Source organism: Trichoderma citrinoviride (assembly GCF_003025115.1).
Source record: "Trichoderma citrinoviride strain TUCIM 6016 unplaced genomic scaffold BBK36scaffold_4, whole genome shotgun sequence".
NCBI lineage: Eukaryota > Fungi > Ascomycota > Sordariomycetes > Hypocreales > Hypocreaceae > Trichoderma > Trichoderma citrinoviride.
Window position 1 is genome coordinate 1274013 of NW_020194712.1, and position 14346 is coordinate 1288358.

Here is a 14346-nt window from a genome sequence, read left to right on the forward strand (position 1 = left end):
TGTATTTGACAGAAAAAAAAGGTCTAGATGACGCTGATGTTTGACAGTGAGCTTTTTACTAAGGGGTCAGCAGAAGAAAGGTGAGTGCTGGTAGACTGTGAGATGCTTGGAGCTGTAGTTGGATGAGACCCCGCACATCTCCAACTCTGACCTTCAGAACGTTACTCTGAGCAAGACTGAGTCTTGGAATCGCATCGATTTATTCTTCATAGAGATGACATGCTCATTTTATAATCACACATACGGCTGTCTGGATCCTATGCCAATGGAAAGAATATACTAGCCATTTCATGTTTTTATTTTCAAATAGTTGGTCCAGCATGTCGTTCTATCATCAGAAATTCGTTCAAGGGAACGCTCATGTACATAAGAGCGTGGCCCGAAACAATTTTGAGATTCAGGCAAAGGAGAAAATAAGGCAAACTGAGGTATCTGGTAAACGCCCGACAATAACAAATTTTAAAAACGTTCGCAAGATTCATCCATCCACCACATGTCTTACAACGCCCTCTGCGTATACAATGTCGGAATTGGTTGAAAGGTGCAGCGCAAATTCGTAGAAATTCTCAACCATCCAACGAGTGGCTTGTTCTCGCATCATCAAGGTGTCGTGTCGGATGTGGTGGTCAATAGGCAACCCTAGATTCGGCGAGCATGAAGAGCTCATCGTTCTGCAGAGGTCGTAGCGTGCATCGGCATTGTGTTCCAATCCACATAGCCATCGAACCATCCGTTGGGATCGAACCCGGATAGCAAATCGGTAGTCCACGAGCTGTGCGCCATGTTCCCCCAACTGTTCTCAATCTGCGGCTCCTGTAAGCTATCATCGGCAAAGAGGCCCATGTCATCCAGCCCGGCACATTCGGTTTGCGGTATGTGCATCGCCGCCTGCCAATCCGCCAATCTCTCGTCGGCTTCGGTACGACTTTCCAGATTCATGGTTTCTGCTCCTTGAGCCACAAGTTCCGCCCACTTCTCCAGTTTTGCGCGTGCAATGCGGACTTTGAGCGCTGTCATCATCCAGACATTCTTATTGACCCGTTCTGTGTCTGCAGAGCATAGCTGAAACGTCGCGTTGGCATGCTCAAAGCGGCTGGAGATGGCAGAGAGAATCTCTGGAATGTTAATCATGAGGCCTGGCTGCGTCTGCAGCTGTGTACGCAAGATGGCCACGGCAGCTGCCAGGTCGGGGTCTTCTAGATCGGGTCGTCGTGGCATGTGTCCCTGGGGCATGCCACACTTGTCTTGCATCATCCTAGGATCGTACTGCGCGTTGGCCATGTCCGAGTTATACAAGGCGACATTGGGGTTATTTGCACTTGGGTCGTCTGGCATTGTTGTCTTTCCCTCATACATTGCTCTGGGAGTCGCCAGCCGTGCCCAGCGGGCCAACATGACAAGAGCGTAAACGAGGTGCGAGCCAACTGCCGTAGTCTGAAAGTAGTAGGTTGACATGGGAAGAGAGAGCCAGGAGTTGAACCATGTTGTCAAAGCGGCACTGGACTGGTAGATCTTGTCAAGGGGTGAGTCCGTAGTCATTGGGACGGAGGAGAGCGACTTGGATAAGGAGCGGACCAAGTTCTTGTCGATGACGGGAGGCTCATATAATCGAAGCCTTGCACTGTTTAGAAACAGCTGGAAGGTTCCTATGGCATGCCGTTAGACGAGAAATTCAATGCAAGGGTTATAAACAACTACTGACTGTCCTCCTGCAAATGTTTCGGCATAGAATTGCGGATGTGGTTAAGCTCGTTCTGAAATGCGTGGATATAAGCCGACACAGGAGCTGAAGGAACAGAAGAAAGTTCTTCCGAGGCTCGATCTCTCGAGTTGAGCTCGGCAATGCGCTCGGTCAACCGCTGTATCTTGACGAGATACACGAGAGAAATGTCGGTGTCGTATTCCGGGTTTTCTTCGAGATGTCGAATGCACTCCTGAAGGTAGCCATTGTAGCGCATCGGTTCTACTCGCTGGAAGTTCATGGATATTCTGTGGAGAGAGAAAGTTAGCCATCGGATGCCATAGTGCTGAATAGGGTAGTAAGAAAGCGACTAACACTGATGCCCAGTACCAAGCCCCTGCGAACGCTCTCCTCTCTTCGTTACTTCGGCCGTGCGGCTCCGGTGGACGCACGACCATTAACCGCGTTCGTTCGTGCAGACCCGGGGGCTTAGACAGTCCCATGTCGCCAATCAAACTGCCGGCCAATGTTATCAAGTTGTTGAGCTGTCCATGGAGACAGCAGTGGTACTGTTGATATCCCAGCATGACGATGATTCCCAAGAGCAGGTCCAGGGACTTTTCTGAGCGGATGAGCATGTGGTCTGCAATATGCTTCATCAGATGATACATCTGCGCCCTCATCGACCTGATGCTTCGAAACGAGCTGACCATTCGAATGGCGGCCATAAGAAACGGCCTTCTTGCCGCTAGGACGGCCGCCGAGACATTGGGCGGTATGATGACGAAGGGATGAACCGGCTGGAGATTCTTTCGGTAAAAATCAAGGAGGACCTCGTCCGATTCGGGAGGTGGTGGCGCCTCCATGGTATCTGGATGGCAGATGCATGATTTCGGAGTAAAGGAGTTGTATGACGGGTCGATTATCCAAGTATTGGCCTGGTTAGAGATGCTGGGAATCGCACTGGAGGAGCTCGAGTAGGGCGATGGGCGGTCAGAGGAGACTTCCGTTCTCGGGTCTTCGTTGCAGTCGCCTTGGTGGGAAGAGGGATGGTGTCGGGTTTCAGATATTTCCCCAGAGGCTTTGAGAAGGCTCACAAGGCCATTCAGTCGCTCTTCGATCTGTGATGTTCGGCTACCCAAGAGCACGTTAGAGCTGAAATTCATAAGGGGTAAATCTGCCTTGATTCTTGATGGAGACGGAGGTTTCCTAGCGCCCTTGGAGAAGCGAAATCTCCGTTCCAGCGGAGTTCCGTAACTCTAGGGGGGCCGGGAAGTTGGCCAACAACTCCGGAAACACAGTAGAACCAGAGTTGCGGCATGAAGCATGCTATGAGTTGACAAGAACTTGAACGGGAGTTGACAACTTACGAGGGCTTTGCTTGTCTCTTCTTTCGAGGTCGATGGATCTGGTTGCTGCACTCTTTCAACAGCCTCTCACACCTGCGTGATGCGATAACAGTTGCCGTGTTAGTGTTTACTCAACAACATTATGATGAAACGGAATTAACATGATAACAATATGAGAAAAAATCAAAGAGTCCGGATAACCGGGAGATGTGATTTCGATGAGACCCAAATTCATATATTGTGATCCTTTGCATCTCCAGTTTCCTCGTCTCAAGACCACTGTGGATAGGGAATAGCCCCGGGGATCTCAGCTCTTGTCCCATCTAACTCACCTGTCGCATTTAGCTCCCGAAGCATCGTTGGACCGTATACACTTCGCCTTTGCCGCCGCACACGGAGCACAGGCAGCTCCCCATTTCGCCGTGGGCAGTTTTGGCCGCTCGGCTTTCGAGCTGTTAGTGGTTGATCGCGCGGACTGAGTATCCATCGTATGTCACCGGGCGACAAGACAGACAAGTTGTCTACTGTCTCTGCATCTGTCTCTCTCTCCGGCGTTCTCTTGACTGCTCGCTAAGTTATGCAAGCTATCGAAACAGGAAACATGGTTTTGTCGCGGGAGTTGAGACTGAAGTCCGGCGGGCTTTGGACTTAATATGAAGTTCATCGTCTCGATCGACCCTGGGAGCGTCTCGAGTGTTTGGAACCGCTTTAAGCTGGGGCGGCGTTTTCCCAAAAGTCCGGCCATGGCGCAGGCGGGCCCTCAGCCAGAAAACCCCCCGGTCAGCGATTGGTCCACCAGCCACGCCTCTCAGCTCCGGGGAATATCCAGGTCAGACGCGGGCAAACCCGAGGCTCGAAGGCGGCGCAGAACTCTAGGAATAGTGTCATGGAAGAATGTTGTCGAAAGCGTCAGATAGGAAGCGAGAAGAAGATCCCAGTTAGCCCAAAGCCGTCTGGGCTATTGCCTCAGATACTCGGTAAGATATCTTATGCGCAGTTTCGCTCATGCCGTTTGAAGCTTCCAGGTTGCTCCTGCTGTTGAAGATGCTTGTTCCTGCCGTGGCTCCACCTCGATGGGCTCAGCTGGGACAGTTGCGCTAGTCCTCAAGAGGCATTACATCGCCCACTTTTGACATGCTTGGCGCGACACTAGCCGTCTAGTCCTGAATGGGACTGCCCAAGCTCGGCAGTCTAGCTACTTGAACATCAAGCGCATGGCAGATGGTCCCCGATTAACCTTAAGATCGCAGCCTTCGGCATCCCTTACCAGATGCTTGTTGTTCAGCTGCCCAAAGATCGATCTGTGTATTCGATCTAGAACTGACTAACTTCTAGTCATCTATTAGTCAGGAGCTGAATACGTGTATCCCGGAGCTGCATGTCCTTCATGACCTTTGACCACATTCGCTCACCACCACTAACACCACCTCTTACAATCATCGACATCACAAGACACGGGATCCCCCTTGGTTTCAGAATCAGTCACAGCCCTGTTGCCAGACCTGGTCTTCTATCAAACTGTGTCAAAGCAAAAACAAACCGCTATTGAATACATCTGTATGATACATGAGGCGTTGGCTCCAATGATTACATGGCAGAGCCTCTCATCGAAAGAGTGCTCCTCCTCTTACATGCCCAACTTGGCCTCTGTTCCAGGCCAACATCTCATGATATCCTCGCCCATTACCTGTCCATTGGACACAAAGAACCCAAAAATCAACGTAAGCCACAAGGGGGTTAAAATGCGTTCGAAAGGCCCCATTGACCTCTTATTTAGACTTGGAGACTCCAGCGCCAATGACGCCTGGCAGTTTCTCTTCACCCACGTTGTAGAGCATAGTGACGGCCAATGAGATCGTTCCCAGCAGAAGCAACGTGAAGCCCGCAAAAAGCCAAAAGGGAACGCTTATATCTTTCTTGGCGCAAGTAGGCCCCGCCCAGTGGGTAAGTGGTCCATCATCTGTTTCGCGGGTGCTCAAGCAGTGGCACGCAAAGCAGACGGGGCCACCAGCAGCATCCGACTTGAACCTGTCCAGGCATTGTCCTTGGTGAGAGCAGTTGCCGGTCGCAGAGACGCAGCTGTCCACGGAGTCGAAGCAGGCAGCAATGGGCGTTTTGGAGACGAGCATGTTCTGGTTCTTGTTGGCTGGCGAGGTCGGTACCGCAGGGGCGGCAGTCTTGCGAAAGGAGGAGATGACTCGCTCTGCTTGGCGCCGGTTCAACGCCTGTTTCTTGCCTGACGACTTGCCGACGGAAGGCAGAAGCAGCAAAGTCACTTGCATTTCGCCAATCTCAGCAAGCGACGCCAGCCGGGAGAAGCTGTTGATCACGTCGTTGAGGATTTCCGGCTTCTATTCGCAGCAAAGAGCGGAGTTAGCTCGGTAGTCCATGCCATCTCCACGATAAGGTATGTATCAAATCATCACCAGTCTCTCTATGCGTACCTTTTGAACATCAAAATCGGCAATCAAAGAATTTCCTCTCCAGCATCGCTCCTCCAACGGATTGATCATTTCGTCAAACGAACAGCTCGTCTTCTCTTTCTTCGACCCCTTGTAGATAGTAGAGACGTCAAGGCCAGCGGCCCACCGCAGACGGTCGGTAGAAGGAACTTCAGGAATAGTGAATGACGGCTGCACATCCAGCTTCGCCCGAGTGTCCTTGATCTGCTCTTCCGTCAGGCCCTCCAGCATAACAAACAGCTGCTTGGGTTCTTCGGTGAGTTCATCAAACAACGAGGGCCGGACGCTTCCGTATTGGTTCATGAGCGAAACCACCGTCTCGGCGTCGACATTGTCTGGGATCTCGCTGACGGAGGCGACTGAGCCGGAGGACGCTCGCTGCTGTGTGATGAGTCCGGCGACGCTGCTGGAGATGGACGGAGGAGACGCGGCTTCGCGATTCGGTAGGAGGTAGACGTCGGCGGCGGGCTGTGACGCTGCCGCGCAGCCAACAAGCGCTGCGGCAATGCCCAGCGTAAGCTTCATGATGATACTCGTCTCTGTTGAAGCTGTCGTGGATGGTGAAGGCGCGCAAAAAGGGCTCGGCGTCACAAGTTGCACCGACGATTCAAGTACGAAGTACGTAGGTGACGCTTCAAGCTGCTTGGCTAAGCTGCATGTGGTTGGCGCATCGGAAGTGGGGACATGATATTCCGGTCAGACCCCTGCGTAACCACATGCGAACAAGATGTGTAATATCGCAGCGCAACTTCGCCTTCATCACCATCCATCAGCTCCAAATACACAATGCGCCGGTCTTTTTGATAGACCACCTTTTTCTTTTGTCCTATTTTATCATCTTGTTTTGCCTTGAAGCCTTCTTGGAAACGCACAGAATCGAGCCGAAAGCCGGGATGCTGCGGCGCGCAGCGGTCGTTTCGCGACACGCAAACCTCTTGTCAATCGCCTCTCCTCGTCTCCCCGCCCATCGCATTCCCTCCATCAGCCGACAGATCTCTTTCCTACCATGGCGGAGTAGGCCAGCGCCGGAGGGGCTTCCGGTGTACTTTGCCAAGCCCATTGTTCCGCCCAAGCCAGGTGCCTTTCGGCGTCGCTTGAAGTAAGTCGTCGCCACTGCGATCTGACAGTATCCGGACTAATGTCGTATGCAGCCGAGCCGTCTTCACCTGCATCGCAGCATATGCCTGTTGGCAAATCTTCGCGACCGTTGTCTTCGACCCGCTACTAGACTGGGCAGATCACGAGTGGGAGGCGTTGTCAGAGAAGGAAAAGAAAGAGATGGAAGATATGGCAGACGAGGACGAGCCCATCTTGTTCCTCCCATTCCCTTTCACGACGAAGGAGGTCAGGCAGCCACCGTACAAAGGCTCTGATCCCGAGTGGGCGACATTTATCGCTGTGAACAAAGATCAACAGTTACAAAAGGACATCAAAAGTGAGTGTGATGTGGAGAGGAAACCGTGGAAAGCCGCATCATGACTAACCGGCTGCCTTCATAGTGGGACTCGCGGAACTGATCCGCCGAGGGGTTGAACGGAACCCTGCATATGTTCAGCTTCTGGGTGGTCGCGATATCAAACTGAAGAAACTGTGGCTGGATATCATATACCCACCTGCGCCACCGCCCAAGCATTATGTTTCTGGGTAAGCCACGAGATAGCAAATCTTTGCCAGTGAACTTCTGCTAATGCTCTTTGCAGCATCATCATTGATGATGACGGCATCTTCTGGGGTGATCGACCAATGGACTCGCTGGCTGCCAACCACCTCAATATGGCAATCTATCCGAAAGCAGTGGCATTATCCGTATGGGCGTTTCTGAAGTCATTGGCCGGGCAGACGGCTCAAGATATTGGCAAAGCCCTGGGGTTCAATACGCCACCGCCACCCGAGGCCACATGGCAGGCTGCCATCCTCAACCGTATCAAGGAACAGGGAGAACTCGGCACAACTGGCAAACAAACGGTCAAGGTTCCTGGGCAGCCGGACAAGTCCAACTTTCCGGTCCACACCGGCATCAGCGAGATTCCCGGCACACCGTTCAGTGGCGTAAGCCAGGTCGATCCCCGAATTCAGGCGGCTCTTCAGGCGGCTACCGTCACGTTTACGAAGAACTGGCAGACTCCGAAGCAGCCGCCCAGCAGGGGATGTATCAGGGTTGACGGGCTCGTAGAGTTGCAGGGAAAGTCTGCAGTCATGGCCGTATACGTCCTGGGATGGTACGACCCCAAACAGCGAAAGTACATGGGCGTTCAGACCGGTTTGAAGCACCTGATACAACTGAAGCAAAGGCCAGCGGGTGGCGGCTAGCGTTGAGGGCTCCTCACGCGGGCATTTGGCTTTGGTTCGGCATACTTTGGTATTGATGTACAATATGGAGCACCTAGCAGCGTTTTGGTTCTGGTACGGCATGGCATGGATCGGCGCAGGGGGTTTTTGTTTTTGGTTTTATTTCACGATACCACCCCTAGATCAGATGCTAGAGAAGTGCTCGCACAGACATAGGTTGTCATGTATAAGAAGAGCGTCTGAGATGACTCGATAACTTACAGTCTGTTGATTGTGCTTGAGGATGGTGCTCCTGGTACTTGATGATTACAGCGTTGGTGTTTATGCCCTTGTATATGTTTGATTTTAGTATGCCTCTACCATACAGCGTCTTGTGATTGGAGAGCTTCAAAGTGAGCGTCTACCTACTTCGTCGTATTTTCCAACTAAGAATACGAAATAAAACTTCCATTCCATACCCACTATGCCCGACCCAAGTCCGTAATCTCCAGCTTGAGCAATAGCCCTTCGGTTTTCAAGAAAATTAAGGCTTTACGTGAGGGCCGGCAACGTATAGCGGCACATCTTACGCAGACAAATTATCTACAGTGTGTTGCCAAGTTTGCGCAGCTCGCGTGGAAGGGCCGCGTCATGGCCAGGGTCTCAGGTAGTTGAGCAAGATTCGTCCGCAGGCCTCGCATGACCGATGCAAGATTGGCTTGATGTGAGTCGAAGGGGGTGTTGAAGCGAGTTGAGCTGTCCACCCCTGACTGGGGAAGCTGTACTGTTGAGTGCGAGGGTGTTTTGTCGATGTGCCCCGCCGGTTTACATGGACAGGAAATTGAGGAATGAAAATAAAAGTAGAACAAATGTATATAACGGTAAATTCAATTAATTCGTTAGTGTAAATGATAGACTTTGCCATGCAAGCTCTGTTGCATCCTGGGAGGTTAACATTTACTATTGTCGTTGTTGAATTTACCTAGGCCTATGATCCCCCTCATTGAAGTTATACAGCCCCCTGTAATTCTTGAATCGTCTTGAGATATGTCTTCCCAACCCAGGTAGGGCTATCTCAGGGCTTGCTATGTTAATACGCGAGTGCCTAGCTATACTTCTTCAACCTCCAGCTCTGCACTTATGCAACAACTAAACAGAAATCTAAATGTCGAATTTTGCCATCAGAATCCAGATTAGCAACGCTCAAAAACAGGTAAATGTTCCGGACAGATAGACGTGATTCAGCTCCATACGATAGCTGATGCACTCCTTTTCGATGGGATAAGAATCAGAAGAAAGAATCAAAAAAAGAACTGCATATAATTGCTCATGCACCAGGGGGTTGCGCTTAAGGATCAACGTCAGCATTTTGGCTTAAGCGCCCTTTGCAGGGACTCTCAACTTGGTGATAGTGTGTCATCAGCCACCAAGTCCATGTAAGCTTATATATAGTCCCCTGAGCAAAACCTACGCGAGGCAGTTTCTCCTATACACCAATACAGCACGCCAAATGCATCAAAGGAATAATCAGAATCATTGTCATCATTGGATATTCTACTGATATCTCAAAGTAGGATATCAAAGACAAGAAAGGAGAGCGAATCGGCCATCAGAGAGCTACTCAGACTTTGCAGGCCAACGAACTCGTCTCTCCGCGCGAACATATAGATTGCCCGGCTTAATGATGACCTGATCCGGGTCATACTGAACGGCCTCATCCCTCTTCACCAGCGTAAATTCATATCGATACACCAGATTGGGCAAGAACACCTTGACCTCCTCCAGCGCCAGATGAAACACAATGCACCCGCGGGGCTCCGAGCCAAACGGCTGAAACGATCTCGCATGTCGGTTCTTGACCCGCTCCGTGTCCCAGCGGTCCGGGTCGAACCGGGCAGGGCTGTCCCAGTGCTCGCTGTCGTTGTGGATGTGGTGCAGAGCCATGATGACGATGGAGACCTTGGCCATCTTGTAGCCTCCCGGTAGCATGAGGTCCGTCTTGGCGGTGCGGGCGGGTTAGGAGGATGAAGTGTGGCGGCGCTGTGTCTCCTTGATGTATTTCCCGAGGAATGTGAGCTTCTTGGGAAGCTCGGGGGTGACTGGGGTGTTTTCGTCCCAGTTGTTGTCGACGAGCTCTTGGAGAAGACGATCTTGCATTCCGTCATGGCAGATGAGGCCGTATATCAACCATGACATGAGCGATGCGGTTGTCGAAAACCCTGCGCCGGTGACTGTCACGCCCAGAGAGGCTTGTTCTCGAGCCAACTTGTTTCCTTTGCCGTCTCGTGCTCGGACGGCAAAATCTAGTCAAAATAACTGGAACCGGTCAGAATATTTCTGGATTCATAAAAGTCATTCAAGTTGAAGTGCGCATACCAATGATGTGATCGGCTTCCAGAGCGGCCTCCTGAAGCTGAAGCTCTACGGCCTTGGGGCCCAGCGTGTGAGGGAAGAATTTGTGATTGACGCGCCAGTTTTCGGAATCCGTACTGCCGAAAAAGATGCCAGCCTCGCCCAGGTTGAAGGCGTGCAGGGGATGGCCTGGGATGACGGCCTTGGTGAAGAAGTCGCTTTCGGTGAAGCAGATGGTGGCAAGGCTGGGGTCGTTTGTGTAGTGCCACTTGGTGCCGAGCGTGGTCACCGCAAAGAGCTTGCCGTATGTTTCAAACATTCTTCGGTGGTTGCCCAGGTGGTCCGGGTATATCTGCGTAAAGTTGCCCAGATAGGAAGACCTTTGGGGCCGCGGCTTTCGCGCACTGCATTTCCGTCGATGGAGATGGAAACAGGTCCGTCTGCAGCACGTACTTCTGGTACTGATGCGAGGTGTCAAATCTCGTATATAAAGCCCACTCCTGAAGCCATATATGTTAGGAACCAAGTCGGGTTGTATATATGAAATTCAACTCTTACCACGAAGTTCCACAACGGCATAGCGCGATCCCACGAGATCTTGCAAAGCTTGGAAGTCCGTTGCTTCAGAGATATCGAACTCTACTGCTGTGAAGGATGGTTCCCCTAAAAGGTAAAAGTGAGTCGACATGTAGGATACAGGCAATACGTGAAGAAGTTTGATAACTAAGGATCATCAAAATGCTCCAGGAGAGAGTGTGGAACAACTGACAAACTCTCTTTGAGCCGGTGCAGAGGCAGGGCAGACCTTTATCCTTGACCCTCCTTCAATCCTCCTCGAGTATCATAAGCCTTCAACATTTGGTGAGCCTCTTGAGGTCCAAGAGATGATCATGACACGGCTGCCATGTTGAGTCCGTTGCCGAGTGAAACAACCTTTCCTCGGAATCTGATTACCAGAAGATGGGTTATTCAAGACATGTTCATCTACCTCGGTCCATGCTGCTGAGCTTTGTATGAGGACAGAGAAACAGTCCACACGGAATGGCAGGTTGCTCATACTGAAGTATTATATCACTGATCGATTCTAGACGTGCCAAGTAGACGGCAGTCCATGTCTAGGTGCCGAGATGTCATGCAAACGCCTTCGAATAACAGTAGTCGATCTTTAGTTGGAACCATCGGGCATATCGAGCGGCCGGGGCCGCCACTAGGGACGCCAACCTTCCGCAGTGGCTTCTGAATGCCCCGGATTACTGATTCTTCACATTACCCAAACAAATCGAGTAGATAATCCGAGGAACTCATACTGGATGAAATGGAAGCGTCTCAAATAACACTTCTGATTAGGCGAGATCGCGTGTCAAAATCGACGTGGTGTCAACATTCGGTCTTTGGACGAGGAATAGGGGGGAGGGCGAGTCCTATAAGCCACTGTCATATCACGAGGTCTAGACAGTCACTGCCACCAATCCAAACAAATATCGCCTTCTTTTTCTGCTTCATTCTCTTCTTGTATTTAGAATTTGGCAAAAATTTCATACATTTGAATCATGGCAGAGAACGCAGAATATTCCCTACAGGAGATCAAACGATCGTACACTCCGACATCGAACAACGCGGACAAGGGCATCCTGGAGCTGCTCGTCAAGATCTACCTAGCCGGTAAGATGACCAACGGCTACCTGGCCAGCCTCAACGTCGGCGATGAGGTTCACATCCGAGGCCCCAGGGGAGGCGTGCGGTATTCGCAGCACTTGTACAAGAAGCTGGGCATGGTGGCTGGCAGAACGGGCATCACGCCCATGTTCCAGATCATCCGCGCCGTCTGCGAAAGCGACCGCGACACCACGCAGATCAGCCTCATCTACGCCAACCGGGCAGAAGAGGATACTATTCTGGGGCAGGAGCTGGATGCCTTTGCCATGCGGTATCGAAGGATCTTGGAGGTGTACTATATCCTTGAGAGTCATTCCCCTGAGTGGACGTTTGGATCAGGTTCTGTGACGAAGGAGACGATGGCTGATAGGCTCCCCTCACCGGGTGAGGATGGAAGCAAGGTTCTGGTCTGTGGGCCACCGGGCATGGTTGCCGCGGCGAAGACCTCGTTGGTGAGCTTAGGGTATAAAAAGCCAGGAGCAAGCGGAAAGATGAGCGACGAAATCTTTTTGTTCTGAGAAGAAGGGCTGCGATTATTCGGCTCGTCTGTAGGTTCTATGCATAGATCTCTTCTTAAACGAGAATGAATGTGCGAGATCATGCTGTGCACCGTAAAGCTCATCTATATAGGATCCAAGATTACTGAACATGGTATTACGTGCAGCCTTCAGCTTTTCCCCAAGCTTTCTATAGCCTTATGGTATGAGAACCCTTGTGGTACATCCATGATTACTGAACATGGTATTACATGCAGACTTCAGCTGTTCCCCAAGTTTTCTGCAGCCTTATGATATGAGAACCCTTGTGGTAGATATGCTTACATTCCGAGGTATGGAGACTCAGCATAATGGGCCGCAGCGATTCCCAGACAAACTCCATCTCTATATAATATTCGCTTCGGTGATCTGATCTTCATAAGTTTGCGGGCTATAGTAAATAGTTGAAGCGCTCGCTTCGGAACGGTTAGCACTTCCTTTAGCAGGCTAGGTTCATCCACCCTCGTCTCCTATCATGCTGTAAGACTTGCACTTGCTTAGATACAGACTGTATCTTTTGCCTTTTCTTTTACAAACATCGACGAATAGACCAAGATAAGTCTGACGTCGCGTATATTTAGGAAACGCCCTGCTGAACAATAGAAGACGAAAAGATGGACGTGTTGAGCGGCTTAATGGATCACCATGGATCACCATGGATCACCAATTTGTCACCATGCTCAGGGGCACCCCTCATGACAAAGGAACCATTGCGCCAGAAATTGGGACTAAGCAGGAATAAGTTAGATTCCCGAGGGCTATCTAGGAGTGCCGGGTCGGTACTCCGTAAGCACAACAGATATACGATACGGCTAAGATTGATCTCGATGTGAAGATGAACCATGCCTACAGGTACGCGTATGTATGCAGGCTGACCCGATCAAGCTGAGGTAATTAACACCTTGATGGGCCCTACTCTGGACTCCAAGCGAAGGTATCATCATCCTATCCTATCCCCAAGTCTTCGTAAATCAAGCGTACCGATACCTTGGAAAGGGTACGCAGCCTTTGCCAACATTGCTCAGCTCTTGTCCACATCTACGCATCCAAGGGGAGGAAAGAAAAACAGCGCCGCCTATCACATACAAATTAGAGTGGCAGACTGGCTGTGTTTTTCCCACCGCATGGGCATCCAATTCAAAGACGTGTTCGCCCTAGCTCGTCAAACAATCATTCCGCGCAACTAAGCCACTAGAAAGCAACCCCAAAACGAAGCAACCCCAAAACCAAACCACCCCGAAACAAAGCAACCCCAAATCGAAGCCACCCCAAACCGAAGCAACCCCAAGACAAAGCAACCCCGAAACACCAAAACAAAGCAGCTGCATATCTAAAATCTCACTATCCTGATAGATCCCCCTGATTCCTGACATCACACAACATAAGCTGCCGATGCCTCCGCTTAGATAACAACTACCAGAGAGCAATGCCGGCGACCGGGTGTCCACTCTACTCTCCGTTGAGGGTCCCACCGCCGTGTCCGCTGCGGACGTTTTCCCGCCGCCCCACCCACGGACTCATGGACGAGTCCGTGTCTAATGCCTATCAAGGCAAGCAACGAGCTTACCGGTTGCCTTCTTTGCTATTGGAAGAAGACCAATACTATACTTTACGGGTAGTTGTTCATTTGTAATGGTTTCGCTCTTTCAGCATTCTCGCCGTCTTGGTATTATCAAGCAATTCACTCCTCTGCTACCCCAATTCCCTGGTCCTCTTGATAGACACACCTACTAGACTCCTTGATATCTGACGAATCGTCAACCATCTACACAGCATATTCATAGAAACAAAAGCAATTTGCTAAGCATTACTCAAGTTTCGTAATCCAAATAGGGCAAACGATTCGAGGTAGTAAAATCGCATGACAACTGTGCCACGATCATCACTCCTCATCGATGAACAAGGCAAGACGGAGCGAGGCAGTGGATGACGCTCGTAAAACAATCATCATCCAACAACGTCAGCAAGAATAGATTTTTTCCTCCAAAGATATTCCTCCAAGAAAAGAAAAAAAAAGAAAAGAAAAAAGAAAAAAGAAAAAA

The 14346-nt window shown here is 50.8% G+C and overlaps 4 protein-coding genes across 4 annotated transcripts; 2 read left to right on the plus strand and 2 right to left on the minus strand.

The window, feature by feature from the left end:
- Positions 1-663: 663 nt before the first annotated feature.
- Positions 664-6017, minus strand: BBK36DRAFT_1115307 (hypothetical protein; the record flags this gene model as incomplete). Its single annotated transcript, XM_024890119.1, has 8 exons — positions 664-1615; positions 1699-1989; positions 2057-2815; positions 3052-3123; positions 3363-3505; positions 4550-4631; positions 4810-5381; positions 5475-6017. The coding sequence occupies 8 exons, from the start codon at positions 6015-6017 to the stop codon at positions 664-666; spliced, it is 3414 nt and encodes a 1137-aa protein (XP_024751494.1).
- Positions 6018-6385: 368 nt separating this feature from the next.
- BBK36DRAFT_1167442 (hypothetical protein) lies at positions 6386-7802 on the plus strand (the record flags this gene model as incomplete). The annotated part of the gene is made up of 4 exons (XM_024895048.1): positions 6386-6591; positions 6644-6927; positions 6992-7136; positions 7193-7802. The coding sequence occupies 4 exons, from the start codon at positions 6386-6388 to the stop codon at positions 7800-7802; spliced, it is 1245 nt and encodes a 414-aa protein (XP_024751495.1).
- Positions 7803-9377: 1575 nt separating this feature from the next.
- Positions 9378-10800, minus strand: BBK36DRAFT_1167443 (cytochrome P450; the record flags this gene model as incomplete). The annotated part of the gene is made up of 5 exons (XM_024895049.1): positions 9378-9758; positions 9861-10063; positions 10137-10464; positions 10518-10573; positions 10671-10800. The coding sequence occupies 5 exons, from the start codon at positions 10798-10800 to the stop codon at positions 9378-9380; spliced, it is 1098 nt and encodes a 365-aa protein (XP_024751496.1).
- An 862-nt stretch (positions 10801-11662) lies between these two features.
- BBK36DRAFT_1139679 (ferredoxin reductase-like protein) lies at positions 11663-12286 on the plus strand (the record flags this gene model as incomplete). Its single annotated transcript, XM_024893327.1, has 1 exon — positions 11663-12286. The coding sequence occupies one exon, from the start codon at positions 11663-11665 to the stop codon at positions 12284-12286; it is 624 nt and encodes a 207-aa protein (XP_024751497.1).
- Positions 12287-14346: the final 2060 nt, after the last annotated feature.